The 18220-nt window shown below is 40.1% G+C and overlaps 1 protein-coding gene and 1 non-coding gene across 2 annotated transcripts in view; one reads left to right on the top strand and one right to left on the bottom strand.

Moving 5' to 3' along the window:
- LOC124794644 (autophagy-related protein 2 homolog A) overlaps positions 1-18220 on the top strand; it is a 496478-nt gene that overhangs the window by 126470 nt on the left and 351788 nt on the right. The window contains exons 7-8 of the mRNA XM_047258162.1: positions 1787-1941; positions 13247-13400. Of these exons, the coding sequence (XP_047114118.1) occupies positions 1787-1941; positions 13247-13400 (309 nt within the window). The remainder of the gene's footprint in view (positions 1-1786; positions 1942-13246; positions 13401-18220) is intronic.
- Positions 9428-9502, bottom strand: Trnas-uga. The gene has a single exon. It is a non-coding gene; the product is annotated as a tRNA-Ser (tRNA).

Genomic DNA, 18220 nt, shown 5'->3' with positions numbered 1-18220 from the left:
CGTGGACTGTAGGCGAGTGGCATCCTCTGAGCACAGTGTGAATCTGGTGACAGCTGCTGTAATGGCACTGAGGCACGGTTTGGCCGGAGAGAGGTGGCACAGTGCTGGTCATTGTGGGGTATGCAGCTAGGCAGTGAACTGCTCAGCCACGGCAGTGATGCCAGCCACACGTTTACCCATTTGTGGGCAGTGTCAGTGGGCCCAGCTATTCTCTCGGCACACAAAGCCTATCACACTGCACTGCAGCCGGTGGGCTGTGCGAGTGGGTGATGTCTCTGGGCAGTGCCTGTGTGTGGTGAAGGCAGCAAGTGGGCCTCGCTGACTGTATACGGCATGCCCTTAGGCTTGGCAATGCTGGGGAAGCAGCATGCAGTGGCTGGGAAACTCCAGCTGGCACTGGGTGGCAGTCTGTGACGCTGAAGTGGGTAGGCTCACACACACGTGTACAAAACACGCACATGTACATTGTGTGCTGTACAGCAAGGCTCAGCCCACTTATGTCGCGTCTCTGCCTGTGCTTGCAGCAGATGGCAGACTTTGCTAGTTACACAACAGATTGCGCAGATGCGAACAGTATGTTATATCCATATTCTGATCTAATTTATACAGGATGTTGAGGGGAAGAGGAGTGTCAGAATGTAGACGGTGACATAAAAGAGCTAATTAAAGAAAACTTAGGATATATTCTCAATGATGGAATATAGAAAGTGCTCACCTCAGGTGGAGTTAGAGGTCAGATACCAGTCTAGGAGTCTGATCAAACAAATGAACAGAATAGGAAATGGGAGATGTGGCAGTTCGCGTTCATGTGGCTGGTGGCTGATCTTAGTAAGCAGGGCTGAGGGTAGACAGTGGGAGCTTTCTGTTCTGGCTGAAGTCTAGAGTGCGAGAGAGCATTTGCTCTGCCTCAAAGCTGGAAACTGAGAGCACAAAGCGACTGTGCCCTACCTTCCGAGATCCTCCAGGGACCACACACGTGACTCACCTCCCACATTCCCTGTTGCTTAAAACGGTGTTGTGGGTACACCAGTCTATTTAACAGACACATCGTAAAAGTGGTGTGATGTTGAATTCAGCAACTTACACTGGACTGAACTGCTTGTGTCCTGAAAGGCAAGCTGGGATGGCATATTGGCAATAATGGAGTTATACTAGGGAGAGTGTTTGAAACACTTTACTGGAGCTTTTGAAATACAAATGTTTAAACCAATTTCCTGCAACATTCCTGATGACTGGCTGGTGACACTGTACACAGTCATTGCTTTAATTTCTGTTTCATTTCATGAATTGGTGGAACTACGTTTGATATGTGATAAGACATTAGCGTAAAAAATCAATTGGATTCCTTCTGAAATGGTTAAATTAGTGCTGAAAGCACTCTTTCCTCTGGTGGTGTTACAACAACAGCCATTTTGTACTTGTTTAATCACCGGTCATTCAATTCAATATTGTATTGTGTGGTTTCAGAACATCCTTTACATGAATCATCTTCAAGGAAGATACAGCCATGTTTTAATTCAGCCACCAATTTTTTAATCATTTAGAATGTTGAAGGGACTTCTTATTAAACTTCACAAAATTATGATGTACTTCTTTTGGTAATGAGCCATACAAAAAAGCATTTTATGATGATGGGATGATATACCAGTTTGTACATTTGAATGAGTAACATCTCCTTAAATATATTCTCATTATTAAACTATGGTTCCTTACCTCTTTTCTCATTTGTTTGCTTTTGATGAATTTTCTGTGGACTTGCATTTACGGAAATCTGTAAATGTTTCAGCAATGTTGCACCTCGTTCTCGCTGTGTTGAGAAACCGATGGATCCAGCAGATTTTCACCGTGTAGAGCAAGAACTACAACAACAGCTGCATCCCCAGTCGTCCCTTGGCGACAAGGGGTTGCAACATACACAAGGATGGTCCACTGCGTCACTAGGTATGCACAAGAGTCTCAGAAAATATAAAGCGCTTAGAAAGGAAATGCTAGTCTTTGGTAAGAGTAATGGCACTGATGGTGCTACTAGTATTCTTGAAGTCGAGTGTGCAGCCGCTCTGCAAATAAAAAAAGTTTATTGGCCACAGATGTAGGATATGTGTCTTGAAACTGCATTTATTTTGGTTATCATAGGTTTTATTGGGGAATTTGACACTCAAATGTATACTTTTGACATATTTGCAGAATTAATTTCTGTACTATTCTCCTCAGATAATGATATAGTTTCTTAGGTAAATAATTCACACCTATCTCTCATGTAGCAGGAATCTCAGGATTCCTATTAGGGAAAGCAGTCAGGTGATCTACAACCTAAGATGCAACCACTGTGCTGCTTTGTGCCTGGGAATGACAGCGAACAAGCGGTCTGTCCATATGAACGGCCACCGACAGACTGTGGCCAAGTTACTGAACATGTTGCCCAAAACAACATGCTTCAGTTCAGTGACTGCTTCATAACTTGCACCATATGAATCCTTCTTACCAATACCAGTTTTTCTGAGTTGTGCAGGTGGGAACTCCACCTGTAATATATCCTAGTTTCCTATAACCCCTCTGGTCTCATCCTTCACTAGTCGTTGTCCGTCTCCCACCCATCTCCTTCCCTGCTCCCACTGCAGCGCTACACAGGCTCCTATTCCACCATTGCATCCATTAATCTCTTTTCCCCTCCTGCATTTCTCTCCTTCACCCTTCACCCCTATTTCAAACCTCCCAGCTGCTGCCAGCAGCCCTACCCTATCTCCACCACATCCCTGCATGCTCCTACAAGCTATATTTTCCCCCAACCCTATCCTGCTAGCCCTCACCCTCAGCCCCTCCCACTCTCCTCCTCCTCTCCATCGCCTGCCGATTGCTTTCCCCATCAGGCACAGCTGCTATATGCGGTCTGTCCTCGGCTCTCAGGGAGAGTGGTAATATGTGTGTGACTTGTGCTTGTGTGAATGTATGTGTGTTTTCTACTTTAGGAGAAGGCCTTGTGACAGGAAGTTCAAATGTATAACAGTCTTTTTGTTCCGCCTGTCTGCAACTCAGTGTTTCCCGTATTTGGTGAGTAGCAGTGTATCCTTTCCATGATACTGCGGTTGTTCAGCCAATATCTCCAGGTCTCTTCCAGTTCCTACCCTCTCTAGCATTAGAATTATTACAATCATCCTGAAGTATTGAGGGTACTTCATCTACCTCATGTACCTTACACCCCAGATGGAATAATTTCGTCATGGCTGGCTCTCGCAAGGATCTCAATAATTCTGATGAAACATTCAAGAGTTTCCACTTAGGTCTTTCACTACTCTATCAAATTCTTCTCGTGGTATTGTATCTCCCATCTCTTGGTTACCAAGATCTCTTCTTTCTGTGATATTGTCCTCAACCTTATATAGACCCTCAGTATATTCCTTCCACTTTTCAGCTTTAACTTTCTAATGTAGTTTTTCATCTGAGCTCTTGGTGTTCATACAGCTGCTTCTCTTTTCTCCAATGCCCTCATTTTTTAGATGTCTGCAATATCTTTCACCAGTTTCATTTGCTTCATTTTTATATTTCCTCCTTTCAGCAACTAATTTCAGTATCTCCTGAGTTATCCAAGGATTTCTACTAGGCCTTCTCTTTTTACCAATGTGATCCTCTGCAGCCTTCCTTATTTCATCTCTCAAAGCTACCCATTCATTTTCTATTGTACAGTGGAACTTCACTTAACGAGCACCTCCCATAATGCACAATTCACATAACGAGCAAAACATATTGTAAAAAATGACTCACTTAATGAGTGATGTTTCACATAACGAGTGATGGCAATTTAATGTGATGTCACCAGCCATTTGCACACAGCAGGGGAAACGTTCAACAGTATCAACACTTTTGACTGTTGGCAGCAGCATATGTACAACGTCTTTAGTAAGTACTGCAGTCTGGGTTGAGCACTCTCTCTGCTACCATTGTAGTGTAGCTTGTGATCACAAATTTTTCTAAAACTTTCGATCAGACAGTTTTTCTTTGTGTGCAAATTTTAATAACCTTGGTAGAAATATTCCCAAAGATAAAGCTGCAAGATTACCATAAGAGAAAGAAAATGACCCTAGACATGAAACGTAAAATCATTGAAAAACTTGAATGTGGTGTGAGTGTTGCTGATTTAGTGTGCACATACAATCGCTCTATATCAACTCTTTGCACTGCCCTCAAGGACGATGACAAGATTCAGGAGATATATGCTTCAAAGGGAGTGACAGAAGTATCTAAATAACTGTTTCATATTCTGGACAATGTTGTAAGGTTGCTGCTTATATGGATAAATGAAAAGCAATTACAAGGTGACACTATTAATGAAAATATCGTTTGTGAGAAGGTGAGAATGATTTTCGCTCACCTCATTAAGAAGATTCCAGGATCATCAGCGGCTAAAGAAGTGTTTATGAGAAGCTGTGGGTGGCTCGAGAAGTTTAAGAGAAGAACTGACATCCACAGCATTGTGAGGCATGGCGAGGCAGCCAGCTCCGATGTGAAGGCAGCAGAGAACTTTGTCAGCAACTTCAAGATGTTTGTAGATTCTGAGGATTGTCTGCTGCAACAATTTTTTTTATTGTGACAAGATGGGTCTATTTTGGAAAAAGATGCCGAAGGATACCTGTATGACAGCAGAGGAGGATGCATTACCTGGTCACAAGCCAGTGAAGACCATCTCACAGTGCTATTCTGTGCCAATGCGAGCAGCAATTCGAAAATTAAATATTTGTGCCTTCTCAGGGACATATTGTAGGAAAAACTACAAAAAAGCATATACCATATATGGATTTGTGGTTTATCTTCACCTTGCCCTCTCAGTACAAAAGCACTGAACCCTTCCTAGACCTGTCTCCAGTTATTATTCTCACATTATATCTGTACTCTCATCTACATCTACACTCCTCAAACACTGTGAAGTGTGTAGCAGAGGATACATCCAGTTGTACCAGTTATTAGGTATTTTCCAGTTCCTTTCACACGTGGAGCGAGGGAAGAATGATTGTTTAAATGCTTTCATGCGTGCTATAATTAATCAAATCTTGTCCTCATGACCACTATGAGAGCGATCCTTATGGGGTTGTAGTTATTTATCATTTAAAGCTGGTTCTTGGAACTTTGTAGGTCAGCTTTCTCAGGATAATTTTTGTCTCTCTTCAAAAGTTTGCCTTTACAGTTTCTTCAGCATCTCTATGACACTCTCCCACAGATCAGACAAACCTGTCACCATTTGTATTGTCCTTCTCAGTATACCTTCAACATCCCCTGTTAGGTCTGTTTGGTATGGGTGCCACACATATGAGCTTTATTCTTGGATGGGTTGCATGAGTGATTTGTAAGCAAACTCCATTGTAGAGTGATAGCATTTCCCCTGTATTCTACCAATAAACCAGAGTGTACCACTTGCTTTACCCATGACTGAGCCTATGTGTTATTTCATTTCGTGTCTCTAAGAAGTGTTACACCCAGGTTTTTGTATTATTTAATTGATTCCAGCTGTGACTCATTGATATTTTAGTCATAGGATACTACATTTTTTCATTATGTGAACTGCACTATTTTACATTTCTGTTCATTTACATCAAGTTGCCAATTTTTGCACCACTGTGAAATCTTATCAAGATCTTACTGAATATTTATGCAGCTTTCTTCAGACAGAATTTCACTACAGATAGTCATATCGTCCGCATACAGTCTGAGGTTACTACTAATATTGCCCACAAGGTCATTAATATACATCAACAGCAAGGGTCCTGACATGCCTCCCTGGACACACCCAAACTTACTTCCACATCTGTTGATGACTCTCCATCCGAGATAACTTTCGTTGCCCTCCCTGCCAAAAAGTCCTCAGTATAGTCACAAATTTCACTTGAGACCCGTTCACTCATACTTTTGGTAATAAACATAGATGTGGTGCAGAGTCAAATACTTTTTCAGAAATAAAGAAATACTGCATCTGCTTGACTGCCTTGGCCCAAAGCTTTCAGTATGTAATGTGATAAAAGAGCGAGTTGGATTTCACATGATTACTGTTTTTGGAATCATTACTGATTGACATGGAGAAGGTCATTCTCATCTGGATACCAAATTATGTTCGAACTCAGAATATGTTCTAAGATTCTACAACAAATTGATGTCGAAGTATCAGACGGTAGTTTTGTGGATCACTTGTACTATCCTTCTTGTAAATGGGTGTGAGCTGTGCTTTCTATCAACTACTGGGCACTGTTTTTTGTTTGAGGGATCTACGATAGATTATAGTTAACAGAGGGGCTAATTCAACTGCAAATTCAGTATAGAATATGGCAGGGATTCCATTGGGACCTGAAGCTATGTTCAATTTTAACGATTTCAGCTGTTTCTCAACCTTCTGATGCTAACACCTATTTCACTCATCTTTTCAGTGGTACAAGGATTAAATTGAGGCAACTTTCCTAGGTTTTCCTTTGTAAAGAAATATTTGAAAATGGACTTAAACATCCTGCTTTTGCTTTGCTACCATCAATTTCATTTCCTGTCTTATCCATGAGTGACTTTTGCACCGAAGGCTTCATGGATTGCTCTGTTGACAGCTAAATATGTTTCATTTAACATCTCTGTATCTAATGCCCTGTGCTTTGTTTTCCACCTATTATGCAGTAATCTGTTTCTGTATAAGTTTCTTTACAGAGACTGTATACAATGGAGGATCCCCCCCTATTATGAATTGTCCTGTTGGGTACATATTTATACAGTGCGTGGTCAGCTGTTCTTTTAAACTTGAGTTGCAATACCTCTATAGGCTCCTGTCTTGAGTTTAAAGTTTCAAGTTCTTCACTGAGACACTGTTTGCTTTTTTTCTAGTTTGTTGGACATATAAGTCTTTTTATATATAAAATGCATGTTTATCCATTAGCTGGTTTTTTTACTTAAAACCCAAATATCGACAGGTTTCAGTCATAGACCACCTTCACGGATTAGAGTTAAAACAGTTTAAGCTACAACTTCACATCTTTCATTACTTAGATAATCTCATATATAGAGCATACCATGGATTCCAGTATAACACAGGACTTTTAAAGGCAAATATACTATAACATACGTAAACAGAGCAGAAGATCTAATCTTCTCTTCAATATTGTTCTGTTTACACGTGTAAGTGGTGTGGTGTTGTGGCCTAAACCATTTTAACCCTAATCTGTGAAGTTGGCCTGTGACTGAAACCGCTAGATCTTTTTTTTTTTTAAAAAAAAAAAAGGCCAGCTGATGGTTAAACCTGCATTTTATACATTACTTGATGGCTGTTAGTAGTCACCTTCCAAAAATGTTTAAATCTTTTTGTTGTTGTTGTTGTTGTTGTTGTTGTTGTGGTCTTCAGTCCTGAGACTGGTTTGATGCAGCTCTCCATGCTTCTCTATCCTGTGCAAGCTTCTTCATCTCCTGGTACTTACTGCAACCTACATCCTTCTGAATCTGCTTAGTGTATTCTTCTCTTGGTCTCCCTCTACGATTTTTACCCTCAACGCTGCCCTCCAATGGTAAATTTGTGATCCCTTGATGCCGCAGAACATGTCCTACTAACCGGTCCCTTCTTCTTGTCAAGTTGTGCCACAAGCTCCTCTTCTCCCCAATTCTGTTCAATACCTCCTCGTTAGTTATGTGATCCACCCACCTATTCTTCAACATTCTTCTGTAGCACCACATTTTGAAAGCTTCTATTCTATTCTTGTCCAAACTATTTATCGTCCATGTTTCACTCCCATACATGGCTACACTCCATACAAATACTTTGAGAAACGACTTCCTGACACTTAATCTATACTCGATGTTAACAAATTTCTCTTCTTCAGAAACGCTTTCCTTGCCATTGCCAGTCTACATTTTACATATTTTACATCCTCTCTACTTCGACCATCATCAGTTATTTTGCTCCCCAAATAGCAAAACGCCTTTACTACCTTAAGTGTCTCATTTCCTAATCTAATTCCCTCAACATCACCCGACTTAATTCGACTACATTCCATTATCCTTGTTTTGCTTTTGTTTATGTTCATCTTATATCTTCCTTTCAAGGCACTGTCTATTCTGTTCAACTGCTCTTCCAAGTCCTTTGCTGTCTCTGACAGAATTACAATGTCATCGGCGAACCTCAAAGTTTTTATTTCTTCTCCATGGATTTTAATACCTACTCCAAATTTTTCTTTTGTTTCCTTTACTGCTTGCTCAATATACAGATTGAATAACATCGGGGAGAGGCTACAACCCTGTCTCGCTCCCTTCCCAACCACTGCTTCCCTTTTATGCCCCTCGACTCTTAAAACTGCCATCTGGTTTCTGTACAAATTGTAAATAGCCTTTTGCTCCATGTATTTTACCCCTGCCACCTTCAGATTTTGAAAGAGAGTATTCCAGTCAACATTGTCAAAAGCTTTCTCAAAGTCTACAAATGCTAGAAACGTAGGTTTGCCTTTCCTTAATCTTTCTTCTAAGATAAGTTGTAAGGTCAGTACTGCCTCACGAGTCCCAACATTTCTACGGAATCCAAACTGATCTTCTCCGAGGTCAGTTTCTACCAGTTTTTCCATTTGTCTGTAAAGAATTTGCGTTAGTATTTTGCAACTGTGACTTATTAAACTGATAGTTCAGTAATTTTCACATCTGTCAACACCTGCTTTCTTTGGGATTGGAATTATTATATCCTTCTTGAAATCTGAGAGAATTTCGCCTGTCTCCTACATCTTGCTCACCAGATGGTAGAGTTTTATTATGACTGGCTCTCCCAAGGCCGTCAGTAGTTCTAATGGAATGTTGTCTACTCCCGGGGCCATATTTCGACTTAGGTCTTTCAGTGCTGTGTCAAACTCTGCACGCAGTATCGTATCTCCCATTTCATCTTCATCTACATCCTCTTCCATTTCCATAATATTGTCCTCAAGTACATCACCCTTGTATAGACCCTTTATATACTCCTTCCACCTTTCTGCTTTCCCTTCTTTGCTTAGAACTGGGTTTCCATCTGAGCTCTTGATATTCATACAAGTGGTTCTCTTTTCTCCAAAGGTCTCTTTAATTTTCCTGTAGGCAGTATCTATCTTACCCTTAGTGAGATAAGCCTCAACATCCTTACATTTGTCCTCTAGCCATCCCTGCTTAGCCATTTTGCACTTCCTATCAATCTCATTTTTGAGACGTTTTATTTGCCCTTTGTACTTCAGTAATCATTTTTTCCACCACTGTCTCATGGTCACTGACACCAGTTACAATGTGGTCATTCTCAGACAGGACAGATCTATTTGTTGTCATTATATCTAATATATTTCCAGTGTGAATGGGGTTCTGAACTATCTATGTAGTTTTCAGAGAACATTTTTATTAATGCTTTACAGGCTGTCTTGTCATGCCAATCACTAACAGAACTGCAAACTTCCTGGCAGATTAAAGCTGTGTGCCGGACCGAGACTCGAACTCGGGACCTTTGCCTTTCACGGGCAAGTGCTCTACCAACTGAGCTACCCAAGCACGACTCACGCCCTGTCCTCACAGCTTTACTTCTGCCAGTACCTCATCCCCTACCTTCCAAACTTTACAGAAGCTCTCCTGCGAACCTTGCAGCTGTGAGGACGGGGCGTGAGTCGTGCTTGGGTAGCTCAGTTGGTAGAGCACTTGCCCTGGGAAAGGCATAGATCCCGAGTTCGAGTCTCGTTCTGGCACACAGTTTTAATCTGCCAGGAAGTTTCATATCAGCACACACTCCGCTGCAGAGTGAAAATCTCATTCTGGAAACATCCCCCATGCTGTGGCTAAGCCATGTCTCCGCAATATCCTTTCTTTCAGGAGTGCTAGTTCTGCAAGGTTTGCAGGAGAGCTTTTGTAAAGTTTGGAAGGTAGGAGACGAGATACTGGCAGAAGTAAAGCAGTGAGGACAGGGCGTGAGTTGTTCTTGGGTAGCTCAGTTGGTAGAGCACTTGCCCGTGAAAGGCAAAGATCCTGAGTTCGAGTCTCGGTCCGGCACACTGCTTTAATCTGCCAGGAAGTTTCATATCAGTGCACACTCTGCTGTAGAGTGAAAATCTCATTCTGACTAACAGAACTGTAATTTTCACAATTGATTGATGGATGATAATAGTCTTCTTTGATGATAATAGTATGATCAAGGAACTTATGTACAAGCAAACTGGTGGGTGTTAGAGTGATTCAATTACAATTTTATGCCCTCAGCTGATACTGAGTCTGTCCTTTCAATATATGCTTTAATTTTCCCCCAAAAATCTCACTGCTGTCAATTTCAGGTTTCAATCAACTTTCTGTACCTAGTTTTATGTGAACTTGACTGCTTTTTCAGCAGTGCTTCAAACTCTGGCATTTTGTTGTGAATGCTTCAGCAGTTAACAACTGTGGGGGATTGGAAGGGGAAAGGGACATTCTTTTGTGCTGTCGTTATCTGGACTGGAAGGAGAGTCACCTAATCAAAAAACTCACGTGGGCACCCCACACACGGTCAGTCATCTGGATAGCAGCCTCTGATTCATTTAGAGCGACCATAGAGTTCCCAAACTTACAGCAAAAGACCATGGAGTCACAGCTTAGCCTGTCACAAAACCTTTGAAGTCTCTGGTTCAGTCCTTCCACTCGACTCAGAACTAGGAAGTCAGTTCTGGGGGCAATGGTGCAAATTGTGAGCCTCGTTAAAACTGTGTGTGTAAAGGTGATCTTTTCAGCCTTCTCCACCAGCTGCTGAAATAACCAGGTACGACCTCAGAGCTCAGGTGATATGCATCATTTGTTTCCAATGTGTGTCACAATCTGTGGTTGATTGCACTCTGTTCCCTCAGTGGCTGCTGGAATAGCATCTTCAACTTTTGCCACCTTGTTACACAGAATAAAGCAGGTTCCCCAACCAACAAGTAAATCGAGTGCCAATAGCTCAGTTTCAGTTTCAGTTTCCCTGGAAGACAGCACCTTGAACCTGTTGTTTCAGTGACATGTCACTCACAGTCAGGTAGATGGGTAATGACATATCCTGTAATTCCTACAGAGGAGGCAGGATTCATAGCAGAGTATAGTATTTGAGATACCTTTGGTAATTCTTGATACATGACCCTCAGGAGCTCTCCCAGCATACCTGTTTGCAGCAGCTGCCAATTGTTTGACAGTAATCAAAGTGATTTGTGATTTCCAGCTTCTCATCCCTTGTTTGAGAACAGCATTCACGGTGGGGCTGCTCTGTGGCTGGTGCATTGTTGTACAGGGCAGTAAACGAATAACATTAAACTAAGCCTGCTGATTATCTTTTAATCTGTTGAGCTAAAATATTCGCTTTAAGAACTGAGGCAGTTAGTATACAAGATGACATTTCTGTTAGGGCAACAAAACAACCTGGTCCAAAAATTACTGGTTTCCTAACTTTTTGATGGTTTAGTCACTAATAAATTCAAAAATAGCATTAACTTCTGATAAACGGAGATAATAATCTCAATACTGTCTGTCAGTATTTTGTTTCTTCACTCTACAGTATCAACTGCTTTTGTGTACTTTTGGTCCCTGGTTAAAATTAATCCCCTTTTGTCAATCCTGAGTACTCTTTCTTCACTTTTTTTCTTCGTGACCCTGGCTAAGAATGGCCACTTGTTTTGGGTAATTTAAAATTGAACACACTCTTCACCAAACATCGTGTAAGGAGGGGCTGCAGCTGGAGATGGGTAATTTGGTTGTCAGATCATTTGGGAGGATTCGATAAGCTAGGCGACAACACAGGAGCAGTAAGTGGTACTGGGTTCCGGCTAGGGACAGGGAAACTGTTCTGTATTCAGCAGTATTACATATAAGCTCAATGGAGCTAATGAATATCTACCCGTTCTTTACTTAAATTATTTTTTCATTGAAAAAAGAAATTAAGAAATTTTATTAAGAATCAAAGAGTAGTGCCTCTATTGTGTTCGATAGTTTATCTTCTTATGCTAGCATGGCAAGTGCAGTAGTGGTCTGTTCAAAGCCGTAAGGGATGAACTTCATTCAGCTGTAGACTTTATTACACGGTGAATTACAAACATAGTAATTTTGTTCAGTGCTGTATCCATCTAGTTAAGTTACTGTTAACTGTAACACATTAATTAAATTAATAACTTTTTCTCAGAGAATTATTTTGTTACATAACATGTCTGTTGTATTGTCATTAGTGCCAGTTTGTGACCCCTAATTCAGTTTGCTATTCAAATGTAGTCATGTTAACATGTTTGAAATTCAGTGTTAATTTAAGTGCCGATTTACATAATATTGTATTGAAAGTGCAATGCTCAGATAAAATCTTACTCTTTGAGAGGGAGTGCATTGTTTGAACTTCATGTTGAGACAAAATATTAAAAAAGAGCAGCAACATTGAGAATAGTGCTTATGATCAGCTTGTACTGTATTATGCCTCAACTTGTGTGCCAGACTTATATTCTTGTACATTTTTGTTTTGTTTATCTTATTTTATACTTTAAATCCACAGTCACAGTTTTATGTATTTTATCTTGCTGCTGGTTTGTGGAAGTCACTATTTTGACCAAATCTGTTTTGCTTTATTTCAAAATATCTTCAGCATTTAATTTATCATCTCCTTTTCACTTCTTAGGTTTTTCCTTGCAGTCACTACTGTCAGATTTTTGTCACACACAGTACTACACTATACAGCATTTGATTACATGATTGTTCTGTCGTTTTATAAATGCAAAGATAGGCTTGCACAGTCATTGTCAGTTTCCATAAAATTCTTGTGAATATGCAATTTATTTAACAGCATGTTGTATATGATTCTGATGAGGGCTATTGGCAACAGTGAGTAAACTCTTGCTTCATATGAAGGCTATTGGCAATATGATGCCCTGAGAGCACATGAGATGCTGTCTCACACAGTCAAAACAATCAAGTATAAACTCACAGAAGGATGAATTTAGCCATGCTGCTCATAAGTGCAAATTTTACACAATTTAATAACACAAAAACTGCTTCTTTGATGTACAGGATCAGAAACTGGTGCCAGTTCTATGAAAACAGAACTAATGAATGCACTGGCGACTTGTCAAAGACATCCTAACCAATATGATATTAAATTTTATCTTCCACAGGCAGTAGTTGTGGTAGTGTGCCAGAATGAACACTACCTACAGAACATAAATGTGTGCTCTAATTCCAATTTGAACCATAGTTGTGATGTTTTATGAGTGCAAGCTTCCATAATGCCTCTAGAAAATGAGAAATTTTATTGCAGTCACATCTGTTTTAGATGACAGCGATGAAGAATTCTTGCCAATGCGTGGAACAGCCATGACTGAGAGTATGCTGTCAGATGCTGGGAGTATGGATGCATCTCTCTCCTCTTCTGTGAGCAGTACAAGCAGTGCCAGCAAATCCACTTCTGTCTCATCCCCTACCAGAAGGTTATGGTTTGAAATTAATGTACTAAGCAGCTACTTTGATAATAAGAAATCTCATTATTTGTGCGATGGGAAATGTGTTTTGGTTTTCATATCAGTATTGTTATTGAGGATTATTTTAAAATTATAATATTATTACAACAAAATAAAAGTAGAAGAAGCTGATATTCAGCAGATAAATACACATGAATATGACTTAGCGAAACATTGACTGTCAGCACTTGGGGTTCCTTTATCTATTAAAAAAAGAAGAAGGAGGAAAGGGCTATAGAAAATGGTGTTATTCCGTGATTAGGCAAGAACATCACTTAGAACATCTGCTCAAGGAAGATACAATAGAACAGATTGGAAATAAAATAAGCCACTGTTGTCAAGTCTGCTATCACATGGTAAATAAGAAATCCTACTGCTTTTAACAAAATTCTATTATTTTATGTGTCAGCCTCAGATTACACGAATGGTATAACCACCAGATCCAACTTGTTAGCAAGAAAACCAGCAATGAAACTATTTGTATGACCCAAGCGTGACAAATACAATTAAAAAATTTCATTACAAGATGGTGCTCCCATTAGGCTAACTTCTCAGCATTTATTGAGTTATAGTCTCACTGTAGAGATTACTTTCTTTCTATTAATATTTTATTTTTACATCCTATTTTCAACATTTTGAATATTTTCATGTAGTATGACTACGATTAATGTCAATTTTTTAGTTCCTTTTGTATTACTTGTTCACCAATTTTAGCAATTTCCATTGAAATACCATTTGCAGAAGTCTTTATCTCTTCATAGTTCAATTGGTCTTATGCAGATCATCTATTAAATTGTACAGTACATAGACACATATAACATGACAGGGAACTTAATTTGTAGTTTGTGAGCTAGCACACTTTTTTTAGTTCAAGTACACACACATACACACATTTGTTTTTCTTAAACACACACACAGATGCTAATCATTTGATTAGAGTACAGTACACATCAAAAATTGGGTAATACAACTTCATCTATGTAAAACTGCTGTGAATGAGAGTGGTAGGGAAGGCGAATGGCTGGCTTCTTTTTATTGGGAGTATTTTGGGGAAGTCTAAAGCAGATAACATATAAAAAACTGGTGCAACTCTTTCTGGAATACTTATTGAGTATTTAGGATTGCCATCAGGTAAGATGAAGGGAATACATTGAAGCAATTCAGGGATGTATTGATAGATTTGTTACCGATAGGTTTGATCAGCACACAAGTATTGTGTAGATGCTTTATAAACTCAAATGGGAATCCCTGAAGGGAAGAATACGTTCTTTATGTGAGCCATTATTGAGACAATGTAGAGAACCAGCATTTGAGGCCAACTGCAGAACAGTTCTACTGTCGCCAACGGACGTTGTGGGTAAGGACCACGAAGACAAGAGGAGAGAAATTGGGGCTTGTATAGAGGCTTACAGGCAGCCATTTACCCCTCATTTTATTTGCGAGTGGAACAGGAAAGGAAACGACTAGTAGTGGTTTGTGGTATCTTTCACCGTGCACCATACATAAGTTTGTGCAGCACTACAATACATAAACACATGTGTGAATTCGCGCGCGCGCGCGCGCGCGCGCACACACACACACACACACACACACACACACACACACACACACACACACAGAGTCGTTCATGCTTAACAGATAACTTGCTCACCCAACTCTGTGAAGGAAAGATGACTGTGGGCACGGAGGATTGGGAAAATATTTCCAAATATTTCCAATTAGGTGGCTGAACATTCATGCCATATGACTTTACTTACTTTACTTGGCTGTTGATGCTGCCCCTGTTTCTAGTTACTGTACTATCTGCCATATTGATGAAATGTGTTGTCTAAGCAATATAAGTCTCTATTGTGTTTTCTTCATATTCTTATTTTTTTGGTGTCTTGCTTACCAAGTCTTCATTACACTTCCCTTTTCCTTGAAGACATTTCTGAATAGTTTTGTTTCATTCAAAGTATTCTGTCAGGCTGGCTGCTGTGGCCGAGCAGTTCTAGGCACTTCAGTCCAGAACCGCGCTGCTGTTACGGTCACAGGTTCAAATCCTGCCTCTGGCATGGATGTTTGTGATGTCCTTAGGTTAGTTGGGTTTAAGTAGGTCTAAGTCTAGGGGACCGATGACTTCAGATCTTAAGTGCTTAGAGCCATTTGAACCATTTTTTATCCTTTCATGTTTGTGTTAGCTTTCCTTGAAACTCTTGTTTTGCTTTAGTAACTCCTTTGTATCATTCGAGATTTTCTTTTCTTTTATTTTTTTCATACAAGAAATGTCTTTAATTGCTTGCACACACACTTTTGTGAAATACGCTCTAAGTGGGGGAGGAGGTTGGACGAAGAAAGGGATGAAAAGGATGCACCATGAAGGATAATCTGAATGGGAAGGAAATCAGTAGATGGGGTGCACTTGTACAGACAAACAAATGATTAAAATTTCAGAGAAATTGTATGATTTATTCAAGAGAAAGAGTATCACAAATTGACCAAGTCAGTAATGCATTGGTCAATCTGTGGCCCTTATGCAAGCAGTTATTTGGCTTGGCATTGATTGATAGGGTTGTTGGATGTCTTCCTGAGGTATATCATGCCAAATTTTGTCCAATTGGCATGTTTGATTATCAAAACCCCAAGCTGGTTGGAGGGTCCTGCCCATAACGCTCTAAAACCTTCTCAGTTGGGGAGAAACCCGATTAACTTGCTGGCCGAGGTAGTGTACGGCAAGCATGATGACATGCAATGGAAAATCTCACTGTGTGTGGGCAGACATTATTTTTTCTGAATGTAAGGCCAGGATAGCTTGCCACGAAGGGTATCAAAATGGGTGTACAATATCGCTGACATACGACTGTACTTGAAGGGTGCCGTGGATGACAACCAAACTGGTCCTGCTATGAAATGAAATGGCACCTCAGACCATCACTCCTGGTTGTCAGGCCGAACGGTGGGTAACAGTCAGGTTGGTATCGCACCACTGCCCCAGGCTTCTCCAGACACATCTTCTCTGCTCGTCGGGGCTCAGTTTAAAGCTGGACTCATCCCTAAAGACAGTTCTACTGCAGTCAATGAGATTCCAGGGTGAATGTGCTCAACACCACTACAAATGGGCTTGTTGGTGTATAAAGGCCAGTGTTAGTTGGCACTGTGAGCTCAGCCCCATTTCTGAGAGCCACCTGATAATGATCACAAGGCACTGAAGCACCAGTTGCATGTTGAATTGTTGATAATGATGAATCCGAGGCTCTGATTGCCTCTTTGATGATTGCTTGGTCTGCAGGTACTGTTGTCTTTCTAGGTCGTCTGCTTTATTATTGACACTGTCGTCGGGGATGGTTCGCGCAACATTGTTTAATAGTAGCTTCGCTCCTATTCAAATGTCGAGCAATTACTCCAACCGGCTTCTTTGAGCCCAACTACACATCCTCTCTCAAATGCTGATGTCTGCGTATATTGTTAACGTGCCTGTCTGTGAGGCATAGTTACTGTCCAGCTGAAGAGATGGAAAGAAATTCACAAAGACTTATTCCATGGTATCAACAAGTCCACTCTTTACTATCCTTGCCAGCTGTGCAGTAAAATTGCACTGCAGTTTCACACATTTGTCCATTGGCAGCCAAAGTTTACTGTGCCCCCCCTCCCCCCCCCCCCCCCCCCCCCCCCCGGTCGATATTTGTATGAGTGAGTGTAACTCTGTGACCAATTTGCGTAACTCTTTCATGGTGTGTCATTTTTTTTTCCTTCTTAGAGTGTAATAACCCTTTACCTCTATGTCTGTATAATCTAAGAAGCTGAACTTATTGCTTTATTTAATTTAATATACTTTCTTATACTGAAATAAATTCTCAGAACCTAATTTTCTGATTTCAGTCTGATAAATATATTTCTTTCTAGTGTAGTTGTTGTGTTGTGTGGTCAGTCCTGAGACTGGTTTCATGCAGCTCTCCATGCTACTCTATCCTGTGCAAGCTTCTTCATCTCCCAGTACCTACTGCAACCTAAATCCTTCTGAATCTGCCTAGTGTATTCATCTCTTGGTCTCCCTCTATGATTTTTACCCTCCACGCTGTTATTTTAATTCTGCACCTACATATTTAACAAAACTTGCAGTTCAGAATTGGCTAAGGACTGTCACATTGTGTGAAAAATTATCACTGTTTGATTCAATGAACTTAATTTCCTTTTTATTTTGATTTGGTCATTGCAAAAACTAAATCATTATAGTTGTTTCCTGGAAGAATGTCTTGAAGACAAACATATTTTTCTTTTCAGCAAATTTTACTCACCTGTGTCATTTGTCAGTTCTGCTTTTATCCCAAAATTTCACACTGAAGAATCTTTCTCTAGTTTATATCTTGCTTTCACATTAAAATTATCCACTACCTTCTTGTTGCATGACTTAGTGCCAGGTAACAGCTTCTGTAACCTTTTGTAGAGATCTTCTGCCTCCTTATCAGAATGTGAACATGTTATATGAAATTATTCATTATATTTCTTTAATTCTCTTGTTAACACCTGAATTTCCTTCCTACTCTATTTCTCTGCTGTAAGACACTTCATGATTTTAATTTATGTACTCTTTGTTTTAGGCCTTCACTTCTGATAAATGTACTATATCCCATTTGTTCATGTTGCCGTGAGCTATGGTGCAGGCAGTGTGGCTTAGTGGTTAGCATCACTGATTGGTGTGCTGCAGGTCACCAATTGAAACACAACAACTAGCAATTATTTATTATTTAGTATTCATCATTTTTTGAATGTTCATGAAACAATGTATTTTTAAATGTTTGTATATTTTGGAA

This window comes from Schistocerca piceifrons, chromosome 4, assembly GCF_021461385.2.
Source record: "Schistocerca piceifrons isolate TAMUIC-IGC-003096 chromosome 4, iqSchPice1.1, whole genome shotgun sequence".
Taxonomy (NCBI): Eukaryota; Metazoa; Arthropoda; class Insecta; order Orthoptera; family Acrididae; genus Schistocerca; species Schistocerca piceifrons.
Note: the sequence above shows the minus strand (reverse complement) of the source record. Positions and strands in the feature narration are given on the sequence as shown.